Below are 26,849 nucleotides of genomic sequence, written 5' to 3' on the forward strand. Positions count from 1 at the left end.
GTGCCAAGGACCCCCAAATAGACACTTATTAGACCGCGGACCCCCATTTGAAAAGATAAGCCAGGGACCCCCATAAGAGAAGATTTAATTTTCTCTAGCAGTGATTTCAACCATTTTAATTTCAAGGACCCCCAGTTTGACATGCATTAGGCTACGGACCCCCATTTAATGGCATGTAGGTCTCTGGGACCCACATTCATATTGTAAAATCAATGTTAATTTAACTCTGAGAGTGTACAAATGGAACCAAATGGACCTGTTAGGGTCCATTTGGTTACATTTGTACACTCTCAGAGTTACAGACCCATAAGGGTCCATTTGGTCCCTGTCCATCATTTAGCTGGGGACCCCCTGGAACCCCCTCAAGTACCCCTGGGGGTCCCCGGACCCCACTTTGAGAACCAATGTGCTAATGGTTATCAGCGGTAGGCCTGAAAGATGACGGTCATGGACATTCTTCAACCTGGTGTGATGAATTGCTCAATTTACAACTGTAACGTCTACACAAACGTTCAGATTTCAAATATGAAGTGCTTACCTAAATGCCCAGGATGTTATACATGCCGACGTTTCAGCATGAGTACCCATATCTTCCGTATTGTTGGATAAAAAGCATTTTAATCCGATCGTCTGCCATTTTCGCATAGAGTTATAATGTGCAATACACCTCCCAACCGATAGGATCGCATAGTTGAAAGCTGATGAAAAGACGGAGAAAATGGCCGTCGATCGGATTAAAAGGCTTTTTATTGAACAATACGGAAGATATGGGTACTCAAGCTGGAACGTACACAATTATAACATCCGTGGCCTTTAGTTAAGCACTTCATATTTGAAATCTGATCGTTTATGACCTGGACGTTAGCGTTGTAAATGGAGCAATCCACCACACCCACCACACTATACGTTCATTTGCGCATGCGCAAACGAAATAGTCCCGTTTGGACTTTTTAGGGCGTTAGGGAGAAATAACCAGGACTGCAAAATCGGACTTTTAGGGGAACCAGGACCTTCATAATCGGACGTTTAGGGGCTACTGACGGTTCTTCATTAAGTGACTAGTTGGGAGTGAGAATGTGTTGCTATACTGCTAGCACATAGAAAGCAGCATTATAACATGTACATAATACATACATGTTTCTACCACACTCAGCAAGACTAAAAAAGCCATTGGGCGTTTCTCTCCTCCATTTTACATCCTCTTGTATCTTCTAGCTCAACATTCTGCCCACAGTCAAGCAGTCAAAGCCTTTTTGTTCCCACTGTGTGCTATTCCATCACTTTTACAGGTTAGGCATTCTGTTCCAATTACCTCAAGTGTTTTGGCTCGGCATTGGGCACGGGACATGAATATTTTATACCTCTCATTTGAGCCGCCTTTACTCAGCTTTACTTGCCGTTTTTTAACCCATTCAATCCGGGAACGCATCTCTGTCATTTAAAGATGTCTTTGGCTATTAAAAAATGGCAGATATACAAGCTCATAGCGCGGCACCGAGCTTGTAGATCTGCCATTTTTGAAAAATCGTGAAAATGTGTGAAAATCTTTGAATGTACAGTATAATTTTTTAAGCGAACATTTGTGAAATATTTCGTTCAAGGGACCTCCAGAAGCATAGATTTGAGTTACAAATGTTCGCTTAAAAAAATTGCAACACATTTTCACGATTTTTCAAAAATAGCAGATATACAAGCTCATAGCTTGTAGATCTGCTATTTTTGAAAAATTATTTTATAGCCAAAGTATAAAATAATGGTTAAAGTGGTTCAAATCTAAAAATGACAGATGCTTTTCCCGGTCTTTATGCGTTAAAGCTCAGCTTGAACTCCCCTTGACTAGCTGTTTTTTTTCATGCTAAAATAGCAGTTCTGTACAGGATTAGGCTGCATGGTCTGAGAAACATAGTGCTTGGATGGGGGGGTAGAGGGGTGCTGGCACAGTGAAGCAACAGCAGCTCCAATTCCGCTGAAACTCTGCATGTATCTCGCATTTTGCAGGCAGTGTACACACAGCCCAATGCCAGATGAATGTATTGTTAATGACCTGTGGGGTTGAACCTGTTGGTAACCGGCAAGCACCGGCAAGCACCATGAAGGAAGGAAGATCTTCTACATGTATTTGTTGAACGGCACACAAAACAGGCGCCAACGCAAAGCATCGAAACATGTCAAATACAGCGAGACGAGAGGGACTATGCCTGTGAAACTATAGCACGACTATCTCCCTGCTCTTCCATTGAGAAAGTAGTACTGCCTGAAGCTTAAAGCGCAATATCTCCCCCACCCAAATGTGCGTTCCGTCTTAGCTCAGCCTTAGAAAATTCAGCCCTTGTGCCGGGAGCTCAAATCCCTTGTACGGTGAAAGTCTTACAGATTTTAGCTTTAAACAAATATAGCAAAAGACCAAATCAATGATATGACATAAACCGATGTAACACCACAATCCTCCCAAAATGTTCCCCATAACAAACAAATAGCAACAATGGACTGCAGTAAAACAATAAACGTGTGTGTCTGCGAACCGAGGCAAGCTGGAAAGTCCTTATCTCGTTGCCAGGATGTACTTTACTGGAGCATTTTACTGTATTTTTACTTTACTGGAGCATTTCCCATTTTCGATTATTTTACTTACTTACTTTACTAAAATGTCCCTTAGCGAGGAACTAAAGCTGAAAATCTACAAGCCGATCTACAAGCTCAAAGCGCGATGCGCCGTGCCACCCTTGAGGTGTAGATCGGCTATTTTCGATGCGCGACACCATCGTATAGCAACGTATATGATTCTGGCTTATAAAGCCCTCACTGCTCACTCACTCTTAAGCTGTTCTACATACGGGCGTCGGCTAAAAGCCCAAAATGCAAATGAGTGTGTCGGACTTAAGTCTCCCAGCAGACAGAAACCAGTATGTTTAGCTCAAACCATAAGTAGTTGCATCCAGCAGTCACCAGCCTTCATTTGAACTGGTGAAGCAAATCCCTTCATGGCTGTGAAAGCCCACTGAGGCTGTGTGCATCTCTTCAAACGCAATATACATTTACAGTACGTTTAGATATTTAGCGGAAGCTGACAAGTTGTTTTTGGATAGATAGGCAAACACAAAAAAGAGGCGGTCTCTTTCTGAAGGACATTTCGACTCACACTATTCAAGATAAAAGTTCCAAAGGTTTATTGCTTTTCTTTGTCACTCACTCATACAAGCAAGCAGCAAAATGGTGGTGTGACATATACTCCACACACTTACTAACAATAACGATATATATAATAGCAAGATATTGTTGCCGTCGGGCAGAACCCTTGTTGATCAAAATTTGAACTTCGTTTTTATTTTGTCGTAAGTTAATGCCCGACTTTATCATACAAGAGTGTCACACAAAAATAGTGAACATAACAGATGTACGAGCTTGTAGATTGGCTATTTTCACTATTTAAATGTAAAAAAAACATTTTCCACCCCGCCAGCAACGATCTAATACTGGGTATAAAGACAAGTGCATTGCATGATCAAACCTGTGACAGGATATTTCTCTAACTATGAGGGAATGGTGAAATGCTCCCATCAATGGATGCCATATGAACATACAGCAGTGTTCTTGAACACCTCTAGAGCTACAATGCATCAACATGAATGTGTAGATTAAAGGCTGAAACATGCAGCAATAAAACACTGAACCCACACTGGGAAAAAAAATCATTATCTCAAGGGGGTTTAAGATGCCATGTATAATCTTATCCTATATTCCTGTTATTGTTATAAATGTACTTGTCACTTTTTTCCAAAATGGTGGATATCCTATTTCACGAAGGCCTTTCAAATCCAGTCATGAGGAGAAATCACTCTAGGAGATTACAGTACAAGGCATTTGGCATAAACCTGGACTTGAACCTCATTTATCTTTAAGATAGAGAGGCTTAGAGTACAGATGCTCACCGTCTCCCTTTTTTGGACTAACACAAGCAGTGGTTTAAAGTATCCAAGTACATTTACAGTACTCAAGTACCGTAGGCTACACAGTGGTGGAAAAAATACTCAAATATTTTACTCAAGTAAATGCAATGCAATGTAGAAATACTCTGTTACAAGTAAAAGTCCGGAATTCAAAATGTACATGAGTGAAAGTACAAAAGTATTGTCATCAAAATGTACTTAACCCTGTAGAACCTGAACTATGAAGGAAAGGTCAGAAAATTCCAACATTTTGAAAAGGGACACTTTGGTTACATGTCGCCTTTCCGACATGTCGCCTTTCCGAAGTTAACGAACCCTATACCTAACCCTAACCCTAACCCTAACCGCACGCGGAAGCCACTAGTCGGAGTGGCGAGATGTCGGAATGGAAGGCGGTTACCGGGACACTTTATTGGGTCTTAAAACATTTTTGATTTTGTTTTATTTTTTTTAACATTCCTTTGTATCATTTATTTGTTGTATCATATTTGATACAAGGGGTATTACAAGGGGTATTTCAAGTCGGTTTTAACAAAGGACTATAGACCTGTAGTATGATACAAACACTTTTGACATCATAAAAAACAAACTCAAATGCAAATTTTTGAGAGCTCATAAGTGCATCCAAGTTATCCAACACTTATTTCAAAATATTAGTAAAGATATACTAGGAAAACTTACCAGAACTGCTTAAAAAATAATTGTTTGTTAGTAGTGATCAACCTCTCCTGTTTGATGGCAGCCATTTTGGGTCAGACCACCTGAGGCTCTGTAACTACCTGCAGTGCAAATGGTATGGTCCAGGGGGAAGTGGGGATGTGTCAGATATGATACAACAGGTTCTTGGTCCAAGTATTGATTACACTGATTTATTAAAAAATGTGCTTAATGTGTGTATCATATAATGATACGTTTGGGTTAAAGTACCAAAAGTAAAAGTACTCATTATGCAGAATGTCCCATTTCAAGTTTTCAAGTGTATACAAATCTTTTGAAAATAGCAGATCTACAAGCTCACAAACGTCGCATTGCGACGATTGTGAGCTTGTAGATCGGCTATTTTCAAATGGCCGAAATATATAGTATATATATAGAGCTGAAGTGGTTAATGTGTGTTTTCTAATAAGCCTAATAATAAAAATCTACAAAGTAACTAGTAGCTGAAGTTTTCAAATAATTGTAGTGGAGTAAAAGTACAATATTTGCCTCTGAGATGTAGTGGAGTAGGAGTAAAAGTGCTGACAATTGGAAACACTCCAGTAAAGCACAAAAAAATACCTCAAAATTGTACTTAAGTACAGTACTTGAGTAACTTTAGTTACTTTACACCATTGATAACGAGAACAATACAAAGTCTTCTTAAACCTCACATTTACTGCCAGAAAAAGAAAATAAAAAAAACCCCAACAGCGATTCAATTACTGCAGTAAATAAGACAGTGATTGCATTTTTGTGATTGCATCCAACATTGGGTTTCCCGAGTTGTCCTTCACGCCGCGAAGACAATGAAATATAGCCGTTTTGTTAATTGAACATCCGAGTGAGCCATTAGGGCATCATTAAAGTCATGAAAAAGAGGCTTAATGAATGGGAAAATGTCTGCCATTAGCTCACCCTAATCAGTCTTTCACTTCCTTAATCCATTAAGACCGGGAACGCATCATTTTAAGATGTCTTTGGGCTATTCAAAAATAGCAGATCTACAAGCTCACTGCGCGGCACCGAGTGCCGCGCTGTGAGCTTGCAGATCTACTATTTTTGAAAAATCGTGAACATGTGTGCAAATCTTTGAATATATATATATATATTTTTTTTAAGGCAAACTTTTGTAACTCAAATCTTTGCTTCTGGGGGATTCTACAAATGTCTTCTAAATCCTACAGTTTTTTGAAAAACGTATGTTTATATATCAGTGGTTCAGGGACCCCCAAAATGATATGTATTTGGCCGTGGACCCCCATCTCAAAATATGTTGGTCCAGGGACCCCCATATTTGAGTTAAAAATGTTCATTAAAAAAAATATATATATATTCATATATTTGCACAATATTGCACAATGTTCTTTTTTTCTTAATAGCATGGTGCAGCGCTATGAGCTTGTAGATCTGTTGTTTTTGAATAGCCAAATAAATCTTACAAATTACACAGATTCTTTCCCGGTCTATATGGGTTAATAATAATAACTCGTAATTGTGTTGCCCATTGTAACGTATGACAGACCTGGATATTGTTGGCACAACAACGCAGCTCCAATTAATCAAACCTATGTAATTATTTCAAAGGTACAGAATATGCACCGAGAGGGGAGTGGAAACGTAGCATGCATTCTGTATGGTTTGTTAATGTCCCATATCTATCATGGGAAAGGATTTAGCTGAGCGTGCGTGTTCTTTTTAAGCAGCCACGTTGCTTTTTCCACTTGTTTCACTATGGCGGTACCTGGGAGCTACCCAGTATGCTTTAATCTAGGATTGGCCACTTCTCGGTTACAGTAACCGCGTGCGGTTAGGGTTAGGGTTCGGGTTTGGTATAGGGTTAGTATTGGAAACGTCGGAGGCATGCGCTGTCGGAGGAATGCGCTGTCGGACTAACGTATTGCACCCGATTAATGTACTGTATGTGGCTGTACAGATTGTACAATGTGCATACATTATGACACTGTGCGTTTGTTCCTCGATGAAATGTTTGATTGTATGGAGACGTCTACCATCGTCATGAATATATTTTTTTAATGTTTATACTCGTGATTCAAAGGGCTCCCATCAGTATCTGTGGAAAGCCACTGTATCCGTTCATTTGGACAATACATACATGGACATGATACTGACCATGATACTGACCATGATACTGATGATACTGACCATGATACTGACATGATACTGACCATGATACTGATGATACTGACCATGATACTGATGATACTGACCATGATACTGACATGATACTGACCATGATACTGACCAATGACCATGATACTGACATGATACTAACCATGACATGATACTGACCATGATACTGACATGATACTGACCATGATACTGACCAATGACCATGATACTGACATGATACTAACCATGACATGATACTGACCATGATACTGACCAATGACCATGATACTGATACTGACATGATACTGACCATGACATGATACTGACCATGACATGACATGATACTGACGATGACATGACATGATACTGACCATGAATTGATACTGACCATGTTACTGACATGATACTGATCATGACACTGACACGATACTGACCATGACATGACATGATACTGACCATGATACTGATGATGCTGACCATGATACTGACCATGATACTGACATGATACTGATGATACTGACCATGATACTGACATGATACTGACCATGATACTGACATGATACTGACAAGATACTGACCATGACATGATATTGACCATGACATACTGATATATATATATATATATATATATATATATATATATATATATATATATATATATATATATATATATATATATATATGATACTGACAAGATACTGACATGATACTGATGATACTGACCATGATACTCTCCATGACATGATACTGACCATGACACTGACCATGATACTGACATGATACTGACCATGATACTGACATGATACTGACATGATACTGACATGATACTGACATAATACTTAAACCACAGACATGATATTGACCATGATACTGACATGATGCGACTATGATACTGACCATGATACTGACATGATACTGTTACTGATTATTACCATGTAACCCTTCTCTCAAAAGTTTTTATGCATTACAAATTCTACTATACTTTTTTCGCAAGTATAGTAATACAAGTGTACACACACACACACACACACACACACACACACACACACACACACACACACACACACACACACACACACACACACACACACACACACACACACACACACACACACACACACACACACACACACACACCATGCATTGGCGGTGTCATTTGCAAACACCTACCTTAATCGTCACTCTCTGCTTGTTGTGGCGCTTCAAAGGCCCAGCTAGATTAAAGTGAGCCACGGTACACTGTGTCTTCTTCTTTTTTTGTCATCTCTGTGCCGTGTGGCATGCTGGAGCCTGCTCTGCTCACTTCAACTGCTGGAATTTGAATGAGACAGATGGTTTACAGTAACAACCGTGGGGGGAGAGGTATTGTATCTCTACATCTCCATCTGAAAATCCACACCTTTTTTGGGGGGTGTGAGCCTCACAGCGTATCCCGCTGTGAGGCTCATGTCCAAATTTGGAACATGGCAGACGGCATGCTCCCACACGAATGTTTGATGGGTTTTTTGCTTCATCTGTGGTGGTAAACAGTGGTAAACAATGTTCCACCTATAAGAAACGTTTGGAGAGGTTTGTTTGTAAAAATGTGATAACCATGTTAAAGAAAATGGGACTCGCACGATACTGAATCAGATGAGCACTCTTCAAGGCCTGTGTAACTTACAGTAAAGGGATAATTCACCCAAGAAGATTGGATAGTCTTTTGTTTTTGTTGCATTCCTATTAGCTCAATGATAAAAATGTCAGGACTTGTGCAGGAAACCGGGTTCAAATCCAGGGTAGAGGAGGAAAGTTACATAGTGCAGCTTTAAGTCCACGGTAGACAAAATAATAAAACGTTTATCCTGTGTATTTCAGAGATAATGGATTTGAAATTGATTAGTGCAGTGGTTCCCATCCTTTTATCGATCAAGGCCCACTTGCATATCCAGAAAGCGTTTGCGTGGGCGGGCTGAAAGCATTTTCAGAGAATTTTAATGATCAATAAATCGATTGTGTTCCGGCTTGGATCAATAAAACCAATTTGACTTTAATACTTTAAGTTCTTGTTTATTTGTATCACTATGAAGAATCGGCGCTAATACCTCGGAACTCGGGTCTGTCCATCATTATGTGTAATACCCGAGTGGATCTGAAAAGACCCGTAGTACTGTATGCCTTCTGTGTGTGCGCGCAGCTGCACTAATCAGGAGAGAAACGCAATGAAGTGCTGTTTAACTCGTGTGTGATGTTTTAGACAGACCTAGGATCAGGTTAATGGCTGTCCATCTTGAGTGATGTTTTAGGCTGGTTTAGATCAGAGTACTGCAGCGCAAAAAAAGAGATTGGTGTAGAGACAGAAAAAAGCGGTCCAAGTACAAGACAACTCGGGCAGGGTTTCCGCTGGCCATTTTTTGGGCCGGCCACCATGACCGACAGGATTATATTTTATCGGCCAAAGAATACATTTATCGGCCATATTATAATTAACGTCACATGTGTGTTTGCTGATACATGCACCCAACTGATAATTACACCTCCTTACGTCAGCGCTGCGCTCCTTTCCACTTTATGACAGATGCAATCTGTTCCTGTTTTTATAGTTAATTAAATAATATCTATCTACTCATGCAGGTGTCGCTTGCCAAAAAATAAATGAATAAATGCGCGTGAGTGAACTGCTGCACGACTCCGTCGCACAGTAGCCTATCTAGCTATCTATCAATCTAGCTAGCTAGCTATCTAACTAACTAATACACCGCAAGGGGTCCTCCGGGGCCAACAGTAGCGGCAGCAGCTGATAACACTCTATCACGTCACTGACACTGTGTCCTTGCAGTGTTTGAAACATGCCCCAACACAGGCCTCTCTATAGCAAAGCTATCATCCTCCTCTCAGTGTCAGCACAGAGCAGGAAAACGCCTTCCCTTTATTTTCCCCCTATGAACATGGCAGCGCACCAGCAGAGAAACAGATTAACCCTGCATCTGTCCTACTCATAATGTGCATTGAATCCATGAGGTGAAAGTGTTCAGTTTTCAAAACTACATGAGCATAAGAATTATATCTGCCTTTTGGCAAATCATTCTGACAAGCCATACATGATTATTGTTTTCAGCACAAAGACGGGGGCACATTTCTGGTCGACTGTGTGTGTGTGTGTGTGTGTGTGCAGCGTTTTGGTGTGTCTTGTGTGCGTGCGCTTGCCATTGACTGTGTACAAACAGACATTATATTGTTGTTGTCGGGGGAGAAATTTATATTTCAGCTTTTGACATTTTTTTTTGTAAATGCTTCATGATACAAAAGAGTCACAAAGAGCCGCGACCCGTTGTGAGCCTGTACTTTGGCAAAGAGGATATTGGCTATTTTAACTATTTTAAAATGTTTCGTTTAAATAATAATTATAAAGGACGGTTTTGGACATAAAAGGTTTCCACCCGACGGCGACGATTATGGTCCACACATGTCCTTCCCTGCCTGTCCGCCAGAACATTTGTGCTTGAATATGTGAATGTTGCCTGCATACCGTGTGTGTGCGTGCACGTGTGAGAGAGTTTAGCTTAATTATGTATTTTATTTTCTATTAGCACAAATCCTCGTACTAAGCACTGCCTATGCCATGATCAATAGGGACATACATAGCCTACATACTAATACCGTGGCATCAGATACACTTCCATATTTACATTATGAGGGGGAAAAACATGGTTGATAATGAAACAACTGAGCACAATGGTAGCGCACCTGCATTTATTTGTTCAGCACACCTGGAGTAAAGTGTAGAATCACAACTGCCATGGCACATTTCAGCACATTTTCTGTCGTTTTTTATAAAAGTTGAACCAGTGAAAAGTATTAGCAAGAGCTTTTTTTTAATTATTGAGGGTTCGAGGCCTATAGGCTCGAAACCTCTTTGTATCACTACACTTTTTTCTTCCGCCACTTTTTGCAGTTCTAGCCTAACCGTGCATATGCTTTTTACGAAACTCGGCAATATGGTAGAGGGCTATGCCAAACGGCTAAGACACAAAACTCACGACTATTGGCCAAAGGGTGGCGCTATAGCAATCAATTGAAAAATGCCAACTTTGAACAGGTACAGCTCATGCCCTGCTTGACCTACAGACTTTGTACGTCTTATTATGCTATTGTTGCATATCGCTTTTTGCCCCTAATGCCGTGGACCCGTTTATTGCTGCTTGCAGCTATATTTATTATTTGTTTTAATATAACTGACAACGGTTTTGGACATGCAATGTTTCCACTCGACAGCAACCAAAAGGTAAGAGGTTTGATGCAAGGTGAATTTTTATGTCCCATACAGTCATTCTCCCAATCGCTGCAGTTAACACTATGCACACAATTACATTACGCCTGATTCGTCCTTCCTTGTATGACGGTCTGACGATGACTGACTTACTGACAGTGTGTGTGTGTGTGTGTGTGTGTGTGTGTGTGTCCATGCGTGTCCATTTAGCGATATAGGGATACATCAAAACGGGCGAACTGCGCTCCCTGTTTCAAAGCATTAAGGGGGACGTCTTCCCCGTTCCCCCCGTCAGTCTCCTGTGTCTCTCTCCCCCACAGACCAGTGAACTGAAGAATTAATGAGAAGACTGCCATCCCCGAAAAACTGCTGGGGCCTTTACGCATAACATTACCTGTGTGTGTGTGTGTGAGCACTGTCTGACGACTTTCCCCCAGCAAACCGGACCCCCCCCCCCTCGCATAATATCCTATCAGTCATTCCAGTGTGACAGCGAGCCAAGGAATTAGGCGTCGCAGTCAAGTTGCTGTTATGAATGATTAATCCCCCCGCGTTGCATTTGAACGCATTTGAATGTAGGATCTGTCACAGGCCGCGTGGCAGGGTGTCTGTCTGGCAGCCTGACGGGCCTGGTGGTGTGGTGTGTGCGCTAAACTAGGTTGGGATTTGGACAGAAATTGGGCCCCTTCCTTGCTTCCTTCACAGGTGTTAGCAATGACACTAATGAAGGCTCTGTTCCATTTAGTGTAGCACAGTGGTTCTCAAATGTTTTCATTTCAAGGACCCCCACAACTCTCAGAGTTACACCCTCTCAGGGAACCATGAGGGTCCCTGGACCACACTTTGAGACCCACTAGTGTTTCTAGTGAGCCAACATGCACAATATCAACACCCTGACTCTGTTTGACCAGAATGGAACAGAGCCTTCATTAGTATCATTGGGTAACACCTGTGAAGGAAGTAACAAGAGGCCCAATTTTTCTCCAAAATGGCTGCTGTGCATAGAGCCTGGGATCATCGTACGATGGTGTCGTGCATTGAAAATATCAGAGCTACAAGCTCGCAACACGCCGCGTTCAGAGCTTTTATGTCTGCTATATTCGATACACAACAACATATGTCATACGCCAAAGCAAAATTCAAGCTTTACACAGCTGTCTGCTTCTCCTCCTAATCAGCACATTCCTTGCGCCATCATGACATATAATAACTAAACAAAACAAAACAAATCAAAACAAAAGCTGTAGGTTTTGCATATTATGGTTGAATGAGATGTACAGCCCAAAACATATAGGCTTGTATTAATGTGTTTATAGGCTGGCTAGATAGATAGATAGACAGACAGACAGACAGACAGACAGACAGACAGACAGACAGACAGACAGACAGACAGACAGACAGACAGACAGATCGGTAGATTGATCGATAGATTGTAAAACACACAAAATGTTGGTCTTCTTTTCAAATAGAGAAAGAATTATGTTTATTAACATTTTTCTTTTTATTATTTTCTTTTTTGTACAAATATCACCATCAACACATACTGAAGGTTGTATCAATAACCTTTACATTGAAAAAAGCACCAATTGTATCTACCTCAATGGCAGCGTCCAACAATTTGAAAAGACAGATTATCATACATTGTATTAACAATACCTTGAACTATGCCGGCCTTCCAAAGGGCAGTCAAATTATTGAAAAAAATTCATTTGACTGATGAGAAAATAATAATTTAAAATAAATTAGGAAATTAAATAAAATAAACAATATAAATATGAGTCTATTTAACATTATTAACACAATGCATTCGTTATGTAAAAATAAAATAAATGGAGAATAGGAGAATATTTCAGGCGATAATCCAATTAGTTCAGTGGTGGAAAGTATAGTCTATGTACTCAAGTAGTAGTCTGTACTTAAGTGCAGTGTTGAGGTATTTTTACTTTACTTGAGGATTTCCAATTTTCAATAGTTTTTCTACTACTGCGTTACATCTCAGAAGCAAATATTGTACTTTTTATTTTATTATATTATATTATCACATACATTAACCACTTAATCCCTATTTTACACTTAGGCAATTGGAAAATAGCCGATCTAAAATCTCAGAGCTTGTAGATCTGCTATTTTCTGAGTACTTTTACTTCAGTACTGTAAGTATATTGTGATGCCAATACCTTTGTACCTTTACTCAAGTCAGATTTGAATACAAGACTTTTACTTGTAACTGAGTCTTTTTTTTAAATATTGTGGTAATTCTACTTTTACTCAGTACTTATTCCACCACTGAATTAGCAAAGCATTCATTCAAGTCGTTTTGTTGAGTCCAAAGGTTTAATATAAGTACAGTACGTTAGGTAAATTGAGGTTAATCTGTTGAGGAGAAAGCCTCACCCACCCAACTCATAAATAATACAAGCCTTGTTCATATTCTAAGTGCTTTCAATTCAGTTACCAAAAGAACTCTGACTCGACCTTTCTTCATGTGAGATGAAAAGGAGACAGCTATCTGAGAGAGAGAGAGAGAGAGAGAGAGAGAGAGAGAGAGAGAGAGAGAGAGAGAGAGAGAGAGAGAGAGAGAGAGAGAGAGAGAGAGAGAGAGAGAGAGAGAGCGTGACTCGCTCTGACAATCCAACTGAAAAGTTCACAGTGGTAGAAAAAGTACTCAGATACTTTTGGTGATTGTATCATCTACTCAGGCCTTTGTGAGCCCCCCATACAGTTTTTAAGTTTCTCGATTCAGTATTTAGATATTTGATATTCATTTTATCAGACACGCCCCCTTCCCATACAAACCCATTGTAACTTCAAACTCCATTTTAACCATGTTAAATTCATCGAAAACACCCGTCCTTGGTTCTGGTGACTCACCCTGCCCTCCTAATGCGTGAGGGGGCCGTGTTTTTCCGATTCATTTTTTCATTTATTTTATAATTCTTTTGTTGTATTACATTTTTTTCATTTTCCAAAAAAAATATTAAAAATAAATGAAAAAAGTAATTGAAAAAACACGCCCCCCTCACGTATTAGGGGGGCGGCATGAGTCGGGTGAACCAAGGACGGGTGTTTTTGATGAATTTAACATGGTTAAAATGGAGTTTGAAGTTACGATGGGTTTGTATGGGAAGGGGGCGTGTCTGATAAAATGAATATCAAATATCTAAATACTGAATCGAGCAACTTAAAAATTGTATGGGGGGCTCACAAAAGTCTGAGTAGACGATAAAATGACCAAAAGTTTTTTTGAAAGTGAAATATCCCTTTAAGTATCAATACTGCAAAATAGAAATACTCCGTTACAAGTAAAAGTCCGGAATTGAAAATAAAAGTACAAAAGTAAAAGTACTAAAATGTTTGAAAATAGCAGATCTACAAGCTCACAACGCGTCGCGATGTGACGCGTTGTGAGCTTGTAGATCGCCTATTTTCAAATAGTCTATATGTATAAAATAGGGCGAAAGTGGTTAATGTATGTTTTATAATATGATAATTGATATCTGCAAAGTAACTAGTAACTAAAGTTTTCAAATAATTGTAGTGTAGTAAAAGTACATATATTTGCCTCTGAGATGTAGTGGAGTAGACTGTAGAAGTAAAAGTACTGGATACTTGAAATACTCCAGTAAAGTAAATATAATAATAAAATTATAAAAGTAATTGTACTCTAGTGCAGTACTTGAGTACATGTACTTAGTTACTTTACACCACTGAAAGTTCACTTCAAGACTGGATGATTTGTTTCACAGAGCAGGAACGTCGTCGTCCTTGAATTGCATGAAAATATGAAATTACAAAAAACAAACAATGTTTTCAAGACTCATTCGAGGTACAAATGCTCCATTTACAAAACAGTGGATCTATAAGTGTGAAAAAATATTGGAAAATAACTTTTCCCTGTGTACAAAAAGAAAACGAAACAAAAAAAGCCACTTCGAACGAGGCAAGTGAAATTTGTACCGCTTTTGGACGCGATGACGGAGTGGAAGGGGGAGGAGTCAAGTGAGGGTATATATATCGTCGCTGTGCGGCGGAAACCTTGTATGTCCAAAACCGTTCCTTTTTCAGGGAATGGAACGAAATTGTCCAGAAATAGTGAAAATAGACGCTCTACAAGCTCACAATGCTTTGCTTCCGCGATGCATATTGTGAGCTTGTAAGATCGGCTATTTTCACAACTTTTGCACGGCACTCGTGTATGACGAAGCAGAAAATAAAGTAGAAATTTGTAGATATGAGGTTCCCGCCTGACAGCCCACGATATCAAAGTACAGTATTGGGCTTCTGTGCTCGTTTGTATGATTCATAGAGTCGCTGTAGGACAGAGAAGTCTGTCCAAAACGTGTCAGGTCTACAAGCTCACAATGTGTCATCAGTGTTGTAGAGCTAATTTTGGAAGTGGGGGAGCGCACCTCTGAAGCCGCCCCGCCACCACCCCCCCTGGAAAATGTGTGCAAAACTATATATTTTTTACAGCAAACATTTTTAACTCAAATCTTTGCTTCATGGGGGTCCCAGGAACTAAATATTTTGAGATGGGGGGTCCGCGGCCAAATACATATCATTGTGGGGGTCCTTGACTTGAAAAGGTTTAAGAACCACTGATATATAGAAACATACGTTTTTCAAAAAGCTGTAGGATTTAGAAGACATTTGTAGAATCCCCAGAAGCAAAAAATGTAGTTACACATGTTTGCTTAAAAAAAGAAATATATATATATATATATATATATATATATATATATATATATATATATATATATATATATATATATATATATATATATATATATATAAGATTTGCACACATCATTTTTTTTTAGCAGATTTACAAGCTCGTAGCGTGGGACTCTTGCGCTATGAGCTTGTAGATCTGCTATTTTTGAATAGCCAAAGAAATCTAAAAATGACACAGATTCTTTCCCGGTCTAAATGGGTTAAACAAAACTAAAACAGCGGTCGTTGCCCACCCCTGCAGTGTAAGTGATGCCTGCAGAATTGCAAACTTGAAAGAATGCTAATAATGTCTTCTTGCTGTGCTGGTTGACAAGTTGAGTCCTGGGGACAGAATATAAAGTAGTAGCAGTCTGGGTCCCTGCAGGCCCTGAGGTGGAGAACAACTATGGTATTGTGGTGGGGATGACGATTATGAATTCACAAAGGGTATCACACGGTCCTATACCATATGGAATCAATGAAGCAGTCCCTGAAGCACAGATAGCTACTTGATATAGAAAAGAGAACTTGACAAATACAGTATATTCAACCATTTCTGGAATGACATATCCGCTACACCAGTGGCTCTCAACCTTTTCTGGATCGGGGCCCGCTTGAAGACCTTGAAAGTCGTCGCGGCCCACCCATCAGGTTTGGCCATTTGATGTCAAACAAAGATTTTAAATGCTTTATTTTGATTTTATTTTATCACATTCTCTGCCAGGTATTAATGAATCAATTCATCCGCTACTGCCAGCGTTTTTCTTTACCTTATTTTGACGATCCACGGAGAGCCACGATGTGAACACGAATGTAAACACAGGCTGTCTGGGGGGAGGGTCTCGTCTATCCACCGGAACAAAATATGTTTTACCGCGATCGTCCGTTCTGTTGTAATCGGCAGTTGAATATGGCTCGTTTTCATTAAAAAAAAGTTAGAAATCCGAGCTAGAGTTTTTTTTACATCTCATAACCTGGGAGTGACCTGGTGACCTTTTTTTGTGTTATTTCTGCTTCTACCATTCTCTCACAGTCAAGGGATCATTCATAGGTTAGCAAGGAGCGCCCTCTAGCGTAATTAATAAGAAAAAATAAAAAAAGTTTTTGTAATTGACGTAGATCTACGTCAATGGCGGTCAACGGTTGGATTTGAAATGACGTAGATATACGTCAATGGCAAGGAATGTGTTAACAACGCGAGAACAATGGCTTCTATCATAGCATGCTAACTTTCCAGGAAGAGAAAGTCTGCGGTTTCCATCAGCTTGGATTCCCTATCACTGGTAGACAGGTTTCTGAACTGTCCACAGCCCTCCTCTGAGACACAGACCCAGTAGAAAAGATCGTACCATTATAATGAGCACTAGTGATGAAAATAGGTTGAAAATCGGTGAAATGGTGATTTAATTTAAATCGTTGTGTTTTGCCAATTATTTAGGGGCCCACTTGCAATACCCCTCGCCATTGGGCCCCGGCCCACAGGTTGAGAACCCCTCCCCTACACAGCTGTGACACAGTAGGTCTACGCTGGTTCAGAAGTGTGCCCCATACTCCACAGATTCAGTCGTTGCTGGTGAGATACATCGCCTACACAGGTGTGACGAATAATGTTTGTGCTCTTATTAGGAGCAGCAGAGATAATGAGCTGGTAGCATGTTGCTCAAGGGCACTTTGACAGAACGCATGGCTACAGTGAGGGGTGAAACTGGGACATTGGTATAGTGTTATGCCCCGTAATGTTTGGTTTGCACGCCGCGTCGCGCACCGGAAATACCTGACTTTACGAGCTTCCAAAGGATCTGCTATTTTCGGTGTGCGACACTGGCTCACACCAACGTATAATTCAGGCTTTAGTCATTCAGTCAAGGTCTGACTGCCACGCTGGTGGAGCCTGGTTCCAGACCATAGACCCCGCCCACTCTCTGAGTGAACCGCCTCTCTTGGTCTGGTGTTGTAATGTGAACCTAGGATTTATTCGATACAAAAATGTATTGTCCAATGAGAGTCGGAGGTGGTGGTGGGTCTAACGACGCCATTCAGCTGAATATCTGCTAAAACAAGCTGTGCGATGACGTCAGATGTAGGGGGATCCGTGGATCTCTTGTGATTGGTTTAGGGAAATTCGAATCCCCTCCCCCTTGTAATCGCCTACACTGGAGCCAATGTCAGACTGAAGCTCCACGCAGATTCAGTCTGATAATCAGGCTAACGCTGGTGCACAGGCTTCTTAAATAAGAAAAGGACCCAGTATACGACCACGGTTCGGTCGGTATAGTGACTGTCACCTACACAGTGGTGACAGACAGGAAGGCATTGTGGACCTTGGTGCCCTCCGGCGCCCTGGCTCCGTGGCTCATCAGTTCCTGTATGGTCATCCAGTTGTCCAGGATCTTCTTGTTGCGTCTCTTCATCATCTTCTTGTGGCTGAGCTCCAGGATGTTGATCTCCTTCCTGCCCTCGGTGCCGCTCCCCGCGCCCCCCTCCCTCATCATCAGGCAGTCCAGCCGGCTCTTCTGCATGAACTCCCTCCTCTTCCTCTGCTCCCTGGCCCGCGCCAGGTGCTGCTTCCTCTCCTCCTTGCTCCAGTACCTCCCCATCTTCATCTCGCTCATGGTGTCGTCGTCCGTGGTCATGCCGCCGCTCCTCTCCTCCCGGATCCTCAGCGCCCGCTCGCGGAGGATCCGGTCGCGCGCCGGCCGACGGGCCACGTAGCGCGTGCCGTCCGCTCGTACTTTGACCTTCCACTCCAGGCGGGGCTCTCCGGGTCGCCCACCTCCTCCGCCGCGGCTCTGTGGATCTCGGCAGATGCTGAGCAGGCTCAGCTGGCTCTGGGAATACTCCAGAGAGGAGGTCTGCTGGAGCAGCTGCATGTAGCTCTGTAATATACAGGAAGACATTGTCAGCATAGAATAGAACAACACTGTTGATTTTGACAGCAAATTTGTATTCAGTTTCAAATTCCATTCAGTTTTAGTCATATTTTAGTCATCTGAGACGTTTTACTGTTTTAGTCTAGTTTTAGTCGACTAAACATCATAAGATAATAGTCAGGGGTGCACATAACTTGTGCGCAGGTGTGCATGCGTCGTCAAAATGCATGCTGTGCGGCACATCAGACGAAGGGAAGCGCATTTGCAGCTGGGACCGCTGGGACAGGAATTTACTTCCTGAAGCCACACTCACTCAATCACGCTAAAGCAAGCATCGGCCCCATACACAGCCATTAGGCGGAGGGGACGCATGCTGCACGTGATTGTGGCCTCGAATCCTGACACACAGACAAAGTCAGTCGCGCGACTCGCACGCAGCACGCTGCTGGCTGTGTTACAGGCACTCGTCAGTGATGATGAACGCACCGTGATGATGCAAAATATGCCGTGAGCGTCCCAATCTGGCGGATAAAAGTAGCGCAGCACAGGGCAGCAACCTTGGGGGTGGGGCACCAAACGGCGTGAAGGAAAAAAAAACGGCGAAAAACGGCGGAATTTAGAAGCAGGGCGCTACAACATCGCCAGTGAAGCGTCCTTTTTTCTCGCGCAGCCATCTATTTGGTGAGCAACATCTCCAGGTGCTCTTCTGAATACTAGACCAAAAAAGTTATGTGCACCCCTGATTATAGTCGACTAAATAGTTGATAGACTGTCGACTAAAATGTATTTAGTCACAGCGCAACGCGTTGTGAGCTTGTAGATCACTTATTTTCAGAGTGAAACACCTGAGCGCAACCAAACATAGTTTTACTGGATCTCTTCTCCACTAGTCCCTCCCTAAAAAATGTTCTTATTTGTTGACGGAATTGTCAATAGATTTAGTCTTAGTTTTAGTCATCATAGCTTAGTTTTTATTTAGTTTTCGTTAGTGAAAAAAGGTAGTCTACAAACATTTTTCTTTATAGCTTTAGTCGACAAAATCAAAACCGATTCAATGGAATAAAATAGAATAGAAATCCTTCCAGACATAACTTCGATTTGAATCTTTTCATCCAACCTCTCCGATTAGCTGTAACCTACCTGGAGTTGCCTGGAGCCTCCCTGCCCATGGTGGGGGGAGGTGTGATAGGGTGAAGCGTAAGGAAGCCCTCTTTGGGAACCTCTGGTCCGTCCTTTCTTCTCACACCTCTCGTCGTCCGCGGGCAGGGCCGGGTCCGACTCCGAGGGCGAAGGGTTGCTCTGGTCCGGACTGCTGGAGATGACGGGGCCCGGGTCCTGCGGTCTGCCTTTTTGGCCCGGCGTCCCCTGGGACTTGGGGATCGGGATAGGGCTGGAGGTGCAGGTGGAGGATGAGAAAGAGGCCAGCCTCAGGTTCTTCTGGTTGGTGAGGTCGATGCGTCTTTGCAGGGAGTGGTCCGGAGATCTCTCCGTACCCAGCGGTGTCGACCGGGCGCTCTCCGCCGTGTTGTAGGCGCTGGAGCTGTCCTTGTCGCCGCGGACCTTGTCGCTGTCCGACCTCTCCGGGTGCTCGTGGATGTCCGACAGCCTGCCGGCACCTTGAAGCCGCCTGTGCCCGTCTTTCGGGCTCCGTCCTCCCGGAGAGCAGGATGAGGGCTGGTGGGCTTGGGACTCCCCGTGCTGGTGAGTCTGGCGGAGCTGGTGGGCCTGCATGATGCTCTGGCACTCCAGCTCGATGTTGTGAAGCTCTTCGTTCAACATCCTCAGCTCCTGCTCCACCCCGAGCCCTCCTCCTCCTCCTCCACCACCTCCTCCGCCTCCCCCTCCTCCCTGCTCCGTCAGGCTACACTCGATGCTGTGTCGGATCGAGTACACGCCGCACTCCTCTCCGTTTCGGATCTGACACTTGAGCTCCAGGAGCTGCTGGAAGCGGTTCTCCAAACCCAGAACACTCCCTCCTCCGTCTCCTTCCCGGGCGAGTTGGGACATCGTCGTGGTCCTGGAGCTCTGGTGGTCTCGGAGAACCACGGTCGTCCCTCGGCTTCCCAGTCCTTGGCCCTGCTGGGTGTGGGGATGCTCGGCCCTCCATCGATCCCTCAGGCCCTGGGCTGGACTCCTCCTGCTATGGAGCCTGCTGGCCAGTAGGGGGCGGTGCTCTGGGCTTTCTGTGCTGCGTCCGAACCCGCTGTCCTTGTCCTGGGTGTTGGAGGAGCAGGTCGCCGTGTCTGTCGTCACGTCTTCTTCTGCTGGATTCTGGATGGGAGAATGTTGGGTTTTGTTAGGGTTGACTTGAATTAATGTATTTTCTTTACCCCTTTTGCCGATGGTCATACTCATTGGGTAAACTAAACAACTGTACAAGAATGTCATAAGAGAAAAATAGCTGCCATCTGAATATATGGTCAAATGCACGCGTTCATAGTTTGGTAGAACACAGAGGATAACATCTGTTTTATTACCTTGCTTATGCCCCCTTGATCCCTCCTTCCGTCTCTCATTCCACCATACTTTCACTCCTTCTCTCTGCTCCATGTCTCGTTCTTTGTCCCTGCCATATTTTCTCTGTTCCCCTCTCTCTCTCTCTCTCTCTCTCTCTCTCTCTCTCTCTCTCTCTATTCCAACGGCCACCACACATAGACTGACACACGCTTCTCCTGCCTTACTTTGTTTGCGCCCCCCCCCCACTCCTTTCACCATTCCCTTGTTTATTTCCACCCATCTCTCTCTCTCTCACCTCCTCTTCCTCGTCTTCCTCTCTTCTGTTGGCGTTCTCCTTCCTCCTCTCCTCCAGGATCTCCATCTTCAGCTCCTCCAGGAGCGCTCTCTGCTCCTCGTCCAACCACACCTCCTCATCCAGCTGAAAGCACACAGCACACTGACACCATGCTCTGTGTGTGTGTGTGTGTGTGTGTGTGTGTGTGTGCGTGCGTGCGTGCGTGCGTGCGTGCGTGCGTGCCCCAAACAATCGGGCCATGCTGTCAGTCAACAAGGAAAGGAAAGGCACTTAAAGGAGAATTCCGTTCATTTTAACTGTTATGTTTGATGTGCGTCAAATCACTTACCAACGTAGAAATGAAAATCGCGTGACTCCACAGATCCCCCTATCGACCCCCACCGTTGGCATGACAGTAGGATAGTGGATAGCCCAAATTCGCCTATTTTAACAAATGCAAAGTCTGTTTTTTTGCTTCTAGTACTCATTGTTGAGTCCCATGATAATGTAACAGGCGCTAAAACTCCGAGAAGCTAACGGCTAATAACAGAACGAGCTAATGCTGGTTGCCGGTTTCTCTCCCGACCTGGCAACCTGGGGCTGCCATGCAGAGAAATAAGCAGCCCCAGCATTAGCTCGTTCTGTTATTAGCCGTTAGCTTCTCGGAGTTTTAGCGCCTGTTACATTATCATGGGACTCAACAATGAGTACTAGAAGCAAAAAAACAGACTTTGCATTTGTTAAAATAGGCGAATTTGGGCTATCCACTATCCTACTGTCATGCCAACGGTGGGGGTCGATAGGGGGATCTGTGGAGTCACGCGATTTTCATTTCTACGTTGGTAAGTGATTTGACGCACATCAAACATAACACTTAAAATGAACGGAATTCTCCTTTAACAGGCATCGGCTGATATCTGACAAGACATAGGCTGTCAAATAGGGCCATTATTTCTGTGTACAATTTTGGGGGTCCTTGATATGAAAAAGTTTTGTTCCAGGGACAAAGCTTTGAGTAAAACATGTAGTTTAAAAAATATATGTATATATATATATATATATAAGATTTGCACAAATTGTCATGACAAAAAAAAAAAAATAGCAGATCTACAAGTGCGTGCGTGCGTCCCCCAAACAATCATGCCATGCTGTCAGTCAACAACGAAAGGAAAGGCACTTAACAGGCAATGGCTGTTATCTGACAAGACATATGGCTGTCAAATAGGACCATTATTTCTGTGTGTGTGTGTGTGTGTGTGTGTGTGTGTGTGTGTGTGTGTGTGTGTGTGTGTGTGTGTGTGTGTGTGTGTGTGTGTTGTGTGTGTGTGTGTGTGTGTGTGTGTGTGTGTGTGTGTGTGTGTGTGTGTGTGTGTGTGTGTGTGTGTGTGTGTGTGTGTGTGTGTGCGTGCGTGCGTGCGTGCGTTCACCTGCATCTCCGGTCTGGTCACAAGCAGTATGATGCTTCTGACATCCTCACTTGACAACAAGCCCACAGCTTTCTCTCTGTCTCTATGCACTTCACAGCCGTTTATCTGGACATTCAAAGACACACAAACATGCATGTATAGTATACCATTGTGCACTGTGTTGTATTGCGTTAGACATTCAGAGAGATGAATCATCCAGATTCCTCTCTCCTCAAAGGGGGGTCATTTAAGGGGTTCAAGGGGGTCCCCAGCCAAATTAGTTCATGTCGGCTGTTTTAGAAAAATATTGAATTGAAACAATTTTGGAATACTTCCTCTGGCACAAAATATTTTCAGATGTTAAGTCCACTGCAAAATACATATCAATTTCGGGGTCCTTCACATGAAAAGGTTTGAGAAGCACTGTCTTATTACAGCATACCACAGTTAGTTCCGACCTTGCATTTTCATTGGATGAGAGGCACTCGAAAGAATGTTCCCGGTAACAGCACTCAGACTGCATGTCTATAAGTATCACTTCACCTTATTTACCAGATACTGTACCTGTAACCTAGCAACAGCCACCAGCTGTCCTAAACAGTCACATTAACCAGAATCAGTTTGATACTGGCTGTAAATGTATTATAAATCTACAGATTTTGAATAGGTCTTCATTATTGTATGTTTATTTTCACAAACCAAAAACTGATGACCAGCGTAGTATTACCAGTGTAGACCAGTGTAGTATTACTGTCACAAACTGTCACTACACCTTGGAAAAACTGAATGCATTCTCTTTGGGACCAAAAATTCCCTCAGAAAGATGAATGTTAACGATTTCAAGGTAAAAACACAATTATCTCTAGCAAAGAAGAGATTACCTATTATAACACGCTGTATTCTTGACAAATACCTGACTGGTGAAAGCATGGCAACAAAGGTGATCAAGAGTAAACCAGAGAACCAGATGTATGGGTTTCCTCTTTTGGCAACAAAAATGCCCTCAGGACCCTTTCAGGGGCCCTGATTCAGCCCCTTTTTGACTATGCTTGCACCTCTTGGTACTCCAACATCTCAATGTCACTGAAGACTAAGCTTCAAACCTCCCAAAACAAACTGATTCAACTACTTCTCGGACTGGGTCCCATGACCCACCTTTCTCCCACTCATTTTGCCAGCCTAGGCTGCCTGGCTCAGGGTAGAAGACAGGGTTAATCAACTAAAAATGGGATCGGTCTTCAAAATTGTAAATGCAAATTTGCCCGAAATGCCCCCTAGGCCTATACCTGCATATCTGACTAAATACCTCCAAAAAGTTAGCGACACCCACAGTCACAAAACTAGAGGGAGTGTTAACAACGATCTGGTACCACCCACCCATAAAACAAACATGGGCAAATTCTCCTTCTACAGCACTGCCACCCAGGTTTGGAATAGTCTAACCCCATCCCTCAAAAAATGCAGTTCGCTGGGCTCATTTAAAACAGCCCTGAAAATTCACCTTTCAGGAGACCACAAAAGGAGGTAGTGCGTTTTTTCCCGTTAGACAGACGACCCCCCCCCCCCCCTCCCCCATTGTTGTACATATAGCATCATTATTTTTTCTGATATTTTTTTTGTTTTGTTTGTACAGTGTTATTTTTCTGTATTTTTGTGTTGATATTTGAACTGTTGGCTATGTATGTATATGACTATGAATTGAATACCAAGGACCTCAATGGAAACAAGACCGCAAGGACTTTTTTGAACGGGCCTTTTAGACAAAGTATTTTAAATGTAATTGTGCTGTTTTACTTTTTTGTCTAATAAAATATTCAATCAATCAATCAATCAATTACCCCAAATACTGCAGGTCTAACGGTTTATCTTACTTACAGTACAATCACAGGTCTGTAGAAGGGTACTGTAGAAAGGGAAAGGAATTCACAATTTTCCTTGTGGAATAATCTTTCATAATAATATTTTGTCAATACTGACTTGACATCCAATATGATACATAATGATAATAAGACTGGAATAATGACAGAAATACGCAGGAGGGAGTGCTATACGGTGCAATATTGGCACCCCCTCTCGTGTAAATGTAATCAAATTCTATTTCTGGAAAGAAAAAAAAAAACAAGCCAAACATTAGTTTTTGCTTGAGTAGACCCACTGAACGTTGGTCACAATGTTCCATGTTGCTCTCTCTTTCCTCCTCGCCTGTATCTTTCGATTATCTGTGCGTTGCATGCTTATAGATGCCTTTAACCCATTAAGACCGGGAACACAACCACTTTATCCATACTTTAGACTTTGGTTATTCATAAATAGCAGATATACTAGCTCGTACGAGCTTGTAGATCTGCTTTTTTTGTGCAAATCTTTGAATATATATTTTTTTGAAAAGGAACTCCTGGAAGGGGGGGGGGGTTCACTGGAACAATATATTTTGAGATTGAGCTCCGTGGCCAAATACATATAATTTTGGTCCTTGACATGAACATTTTTCTTCCAGGGACCCCCAGAAGCAGAGATTTGAGTTAATGTTGTTTAAGAATACATATTCAAAGATTTGCGAAAATGTTCACGAACCCAAAATAGATTGCAGATCTACAAGCTCATAGTGCGCATAGCTTTTAGATCTGCTTCTTTTTGAATAGCCAAAGCATAAAATAATGGTTATAGGCTGTAGCTAAACATCTAAAATGACGCAGATGCGTTCCCGGATTGAATGGGTTAAGTACACATTACACACAAATTGTGTATTGATTACACATTGCATCAACACGAAAGCGTGTATATGCAGAATGTGTCAGACATTTCTTTCGCTCGCATTTGCAGAATGTGTCAGACATTTCTTTCGCTCACATTACATTGACTATTGTGCCGATAATGGATAATAAGTATATGCGCAGGTTATACGAGTGTGTTGATTGTATGGTATATTGATGTCCGTCTGATGTCGATACAATGCTATTGCTACACGGGCGCCGCCATTACTGTTTACAAATCTGTTTTACTGAAATCACTTTTGAAATCTCGTCTCGCGTATTGGTCCGCCTTCTGTCCGGACCAATGGCGGGCGGAAGTATCACGACTGGGCGTCCCGGACCACACTTGTGATGAGATAACGACCTCAAATAAAGGTAAGGAAACGCCTAGGGCGAAATTCTCCTTTAAAGGACGACTTCACCCATTTTCAACCTATACTATCTTCGTTTGAATGCTCCTCACTCGTATTTAAACGTAATTTGTGTCTATTTTTGACTGTCTCAGTTCAGAAACCCGCCTACCAGTGACATAGCCTAATTAATGGGAAATTCAAGCTAGTAAAAACTGCAGGCTTTCTATTCCTGGAAAGTTAGCATGCTATAATGGAATCCATTGTTCTCACGTTAATACAAATACAAATATATTCTTTTAAATCTTGTTTGATCCCCCCCCCCCCCCCCCGCCTAACAATGGCGTCACTGGTAGGCTCGTTTCTGAAGTGTCCACAGCCCTCCTCTGAGACACAGACCGAGTATGGTATCATTTTATCATGAGCATTGGTGAGGACCAATTATATGAAGATAGGTTTTCTAATGTTTCTGAAAAGTTTTGAACTTTTTTGGGAAAATGTCAGAAATCTCTCTCTCTCTCTCTCTCTCTCTCTCTCTCTCTCTCTCTCTCTCTCTCTCTCTCTCTCTCTCTCTCTCTCTCTCTCTCTCTCTCTCTCTCTCTCTCTCTCTCTCTCTCTCTCTCTCTCTCTCTCTCTCTCTCGACATTTAGCAGATGCTCTTTATCCAGAGTGACTTACAATAATAAGCAAGGTAAACACACACATCAAACCAATCTAAACAATTACTATCAAAATAATATTCTGTACATTGAAGCCATAGGATACCAGGTAAACAATGAACCTTGCATCTGTCTAAATAACCTGCCATCAAAATGTTAACATTGCGGTCAAGTAAGAAAAACATGAGAACATAACTAGGTATTTCTCAGTGCATTTCCATGAGCAAGGCTAGGCGTGGTATAGACAGCATGCCGCTGATGTTATACCGAGGGAGGGGAGTCGTGGAGTAGTGGAAAAAGTACTCAAAATGTTTTACTTAGTGCCCAGGATTACATAGACAA

General features: G+C 42.3%; 2 protein-coding genes across 2 annotated transcripts in view; both read right to left on the reverse strand.

Annotated features, from left to right (window-relative positions):
• Positions 1–26,849, reverse strand: part of sema3aa (sema domain, immunoglobulin domain (Ig), short basic domain, secreted, (semaphorin) 3Aa) — an 818,452-nt gene that overhangs the window by 235,707 nt on the left and 555,896 nt on the right. The window lies entirely within an intron of this gene.
• pdzrn4 (PDZ domain containing ring finger 4) overlaps positions 18,024–26,849 on the reverse strand; it is a gene marked incomplete at both ends in the record, with an annotated part of 61,824 nt that continues 52,998 nt past the window's right edge. Inside the window, 4 exons of the mRNA XM_084049421.1 lie at positions 18,024–18,614; positions 19,749–20,879; positions 21,361–21,483; positions 22,767–22,871. Coding sequence (XP_083905547.1) covers positions 18,024–18,614; positions 19,749–20,879; positions 21,361–21,483; positions 22,767–22,871 — 1,950 coding nt within the window. The remainder of the gene's footprint in view (positions 18,615–19,748; positions 20,880–21,360; positions 21,484–22,766; positions 22,872–26,849) is intronic.

The sequence above is a fragment of the Gymnoscopelus microlampas genome (genome assembly GCF_963454915.1).
Source record: "Gymnoscopelus microlampas genome assembly, chromosome: 23".
Taxonomy (NCBI): domain Eukaryota; kingdom Metazoa; phylum Chordata; class Actinopteri; order Myctophiformes; family Myctophidae; genus Gymnoscopelus; species Gymnoscopelus microlampas.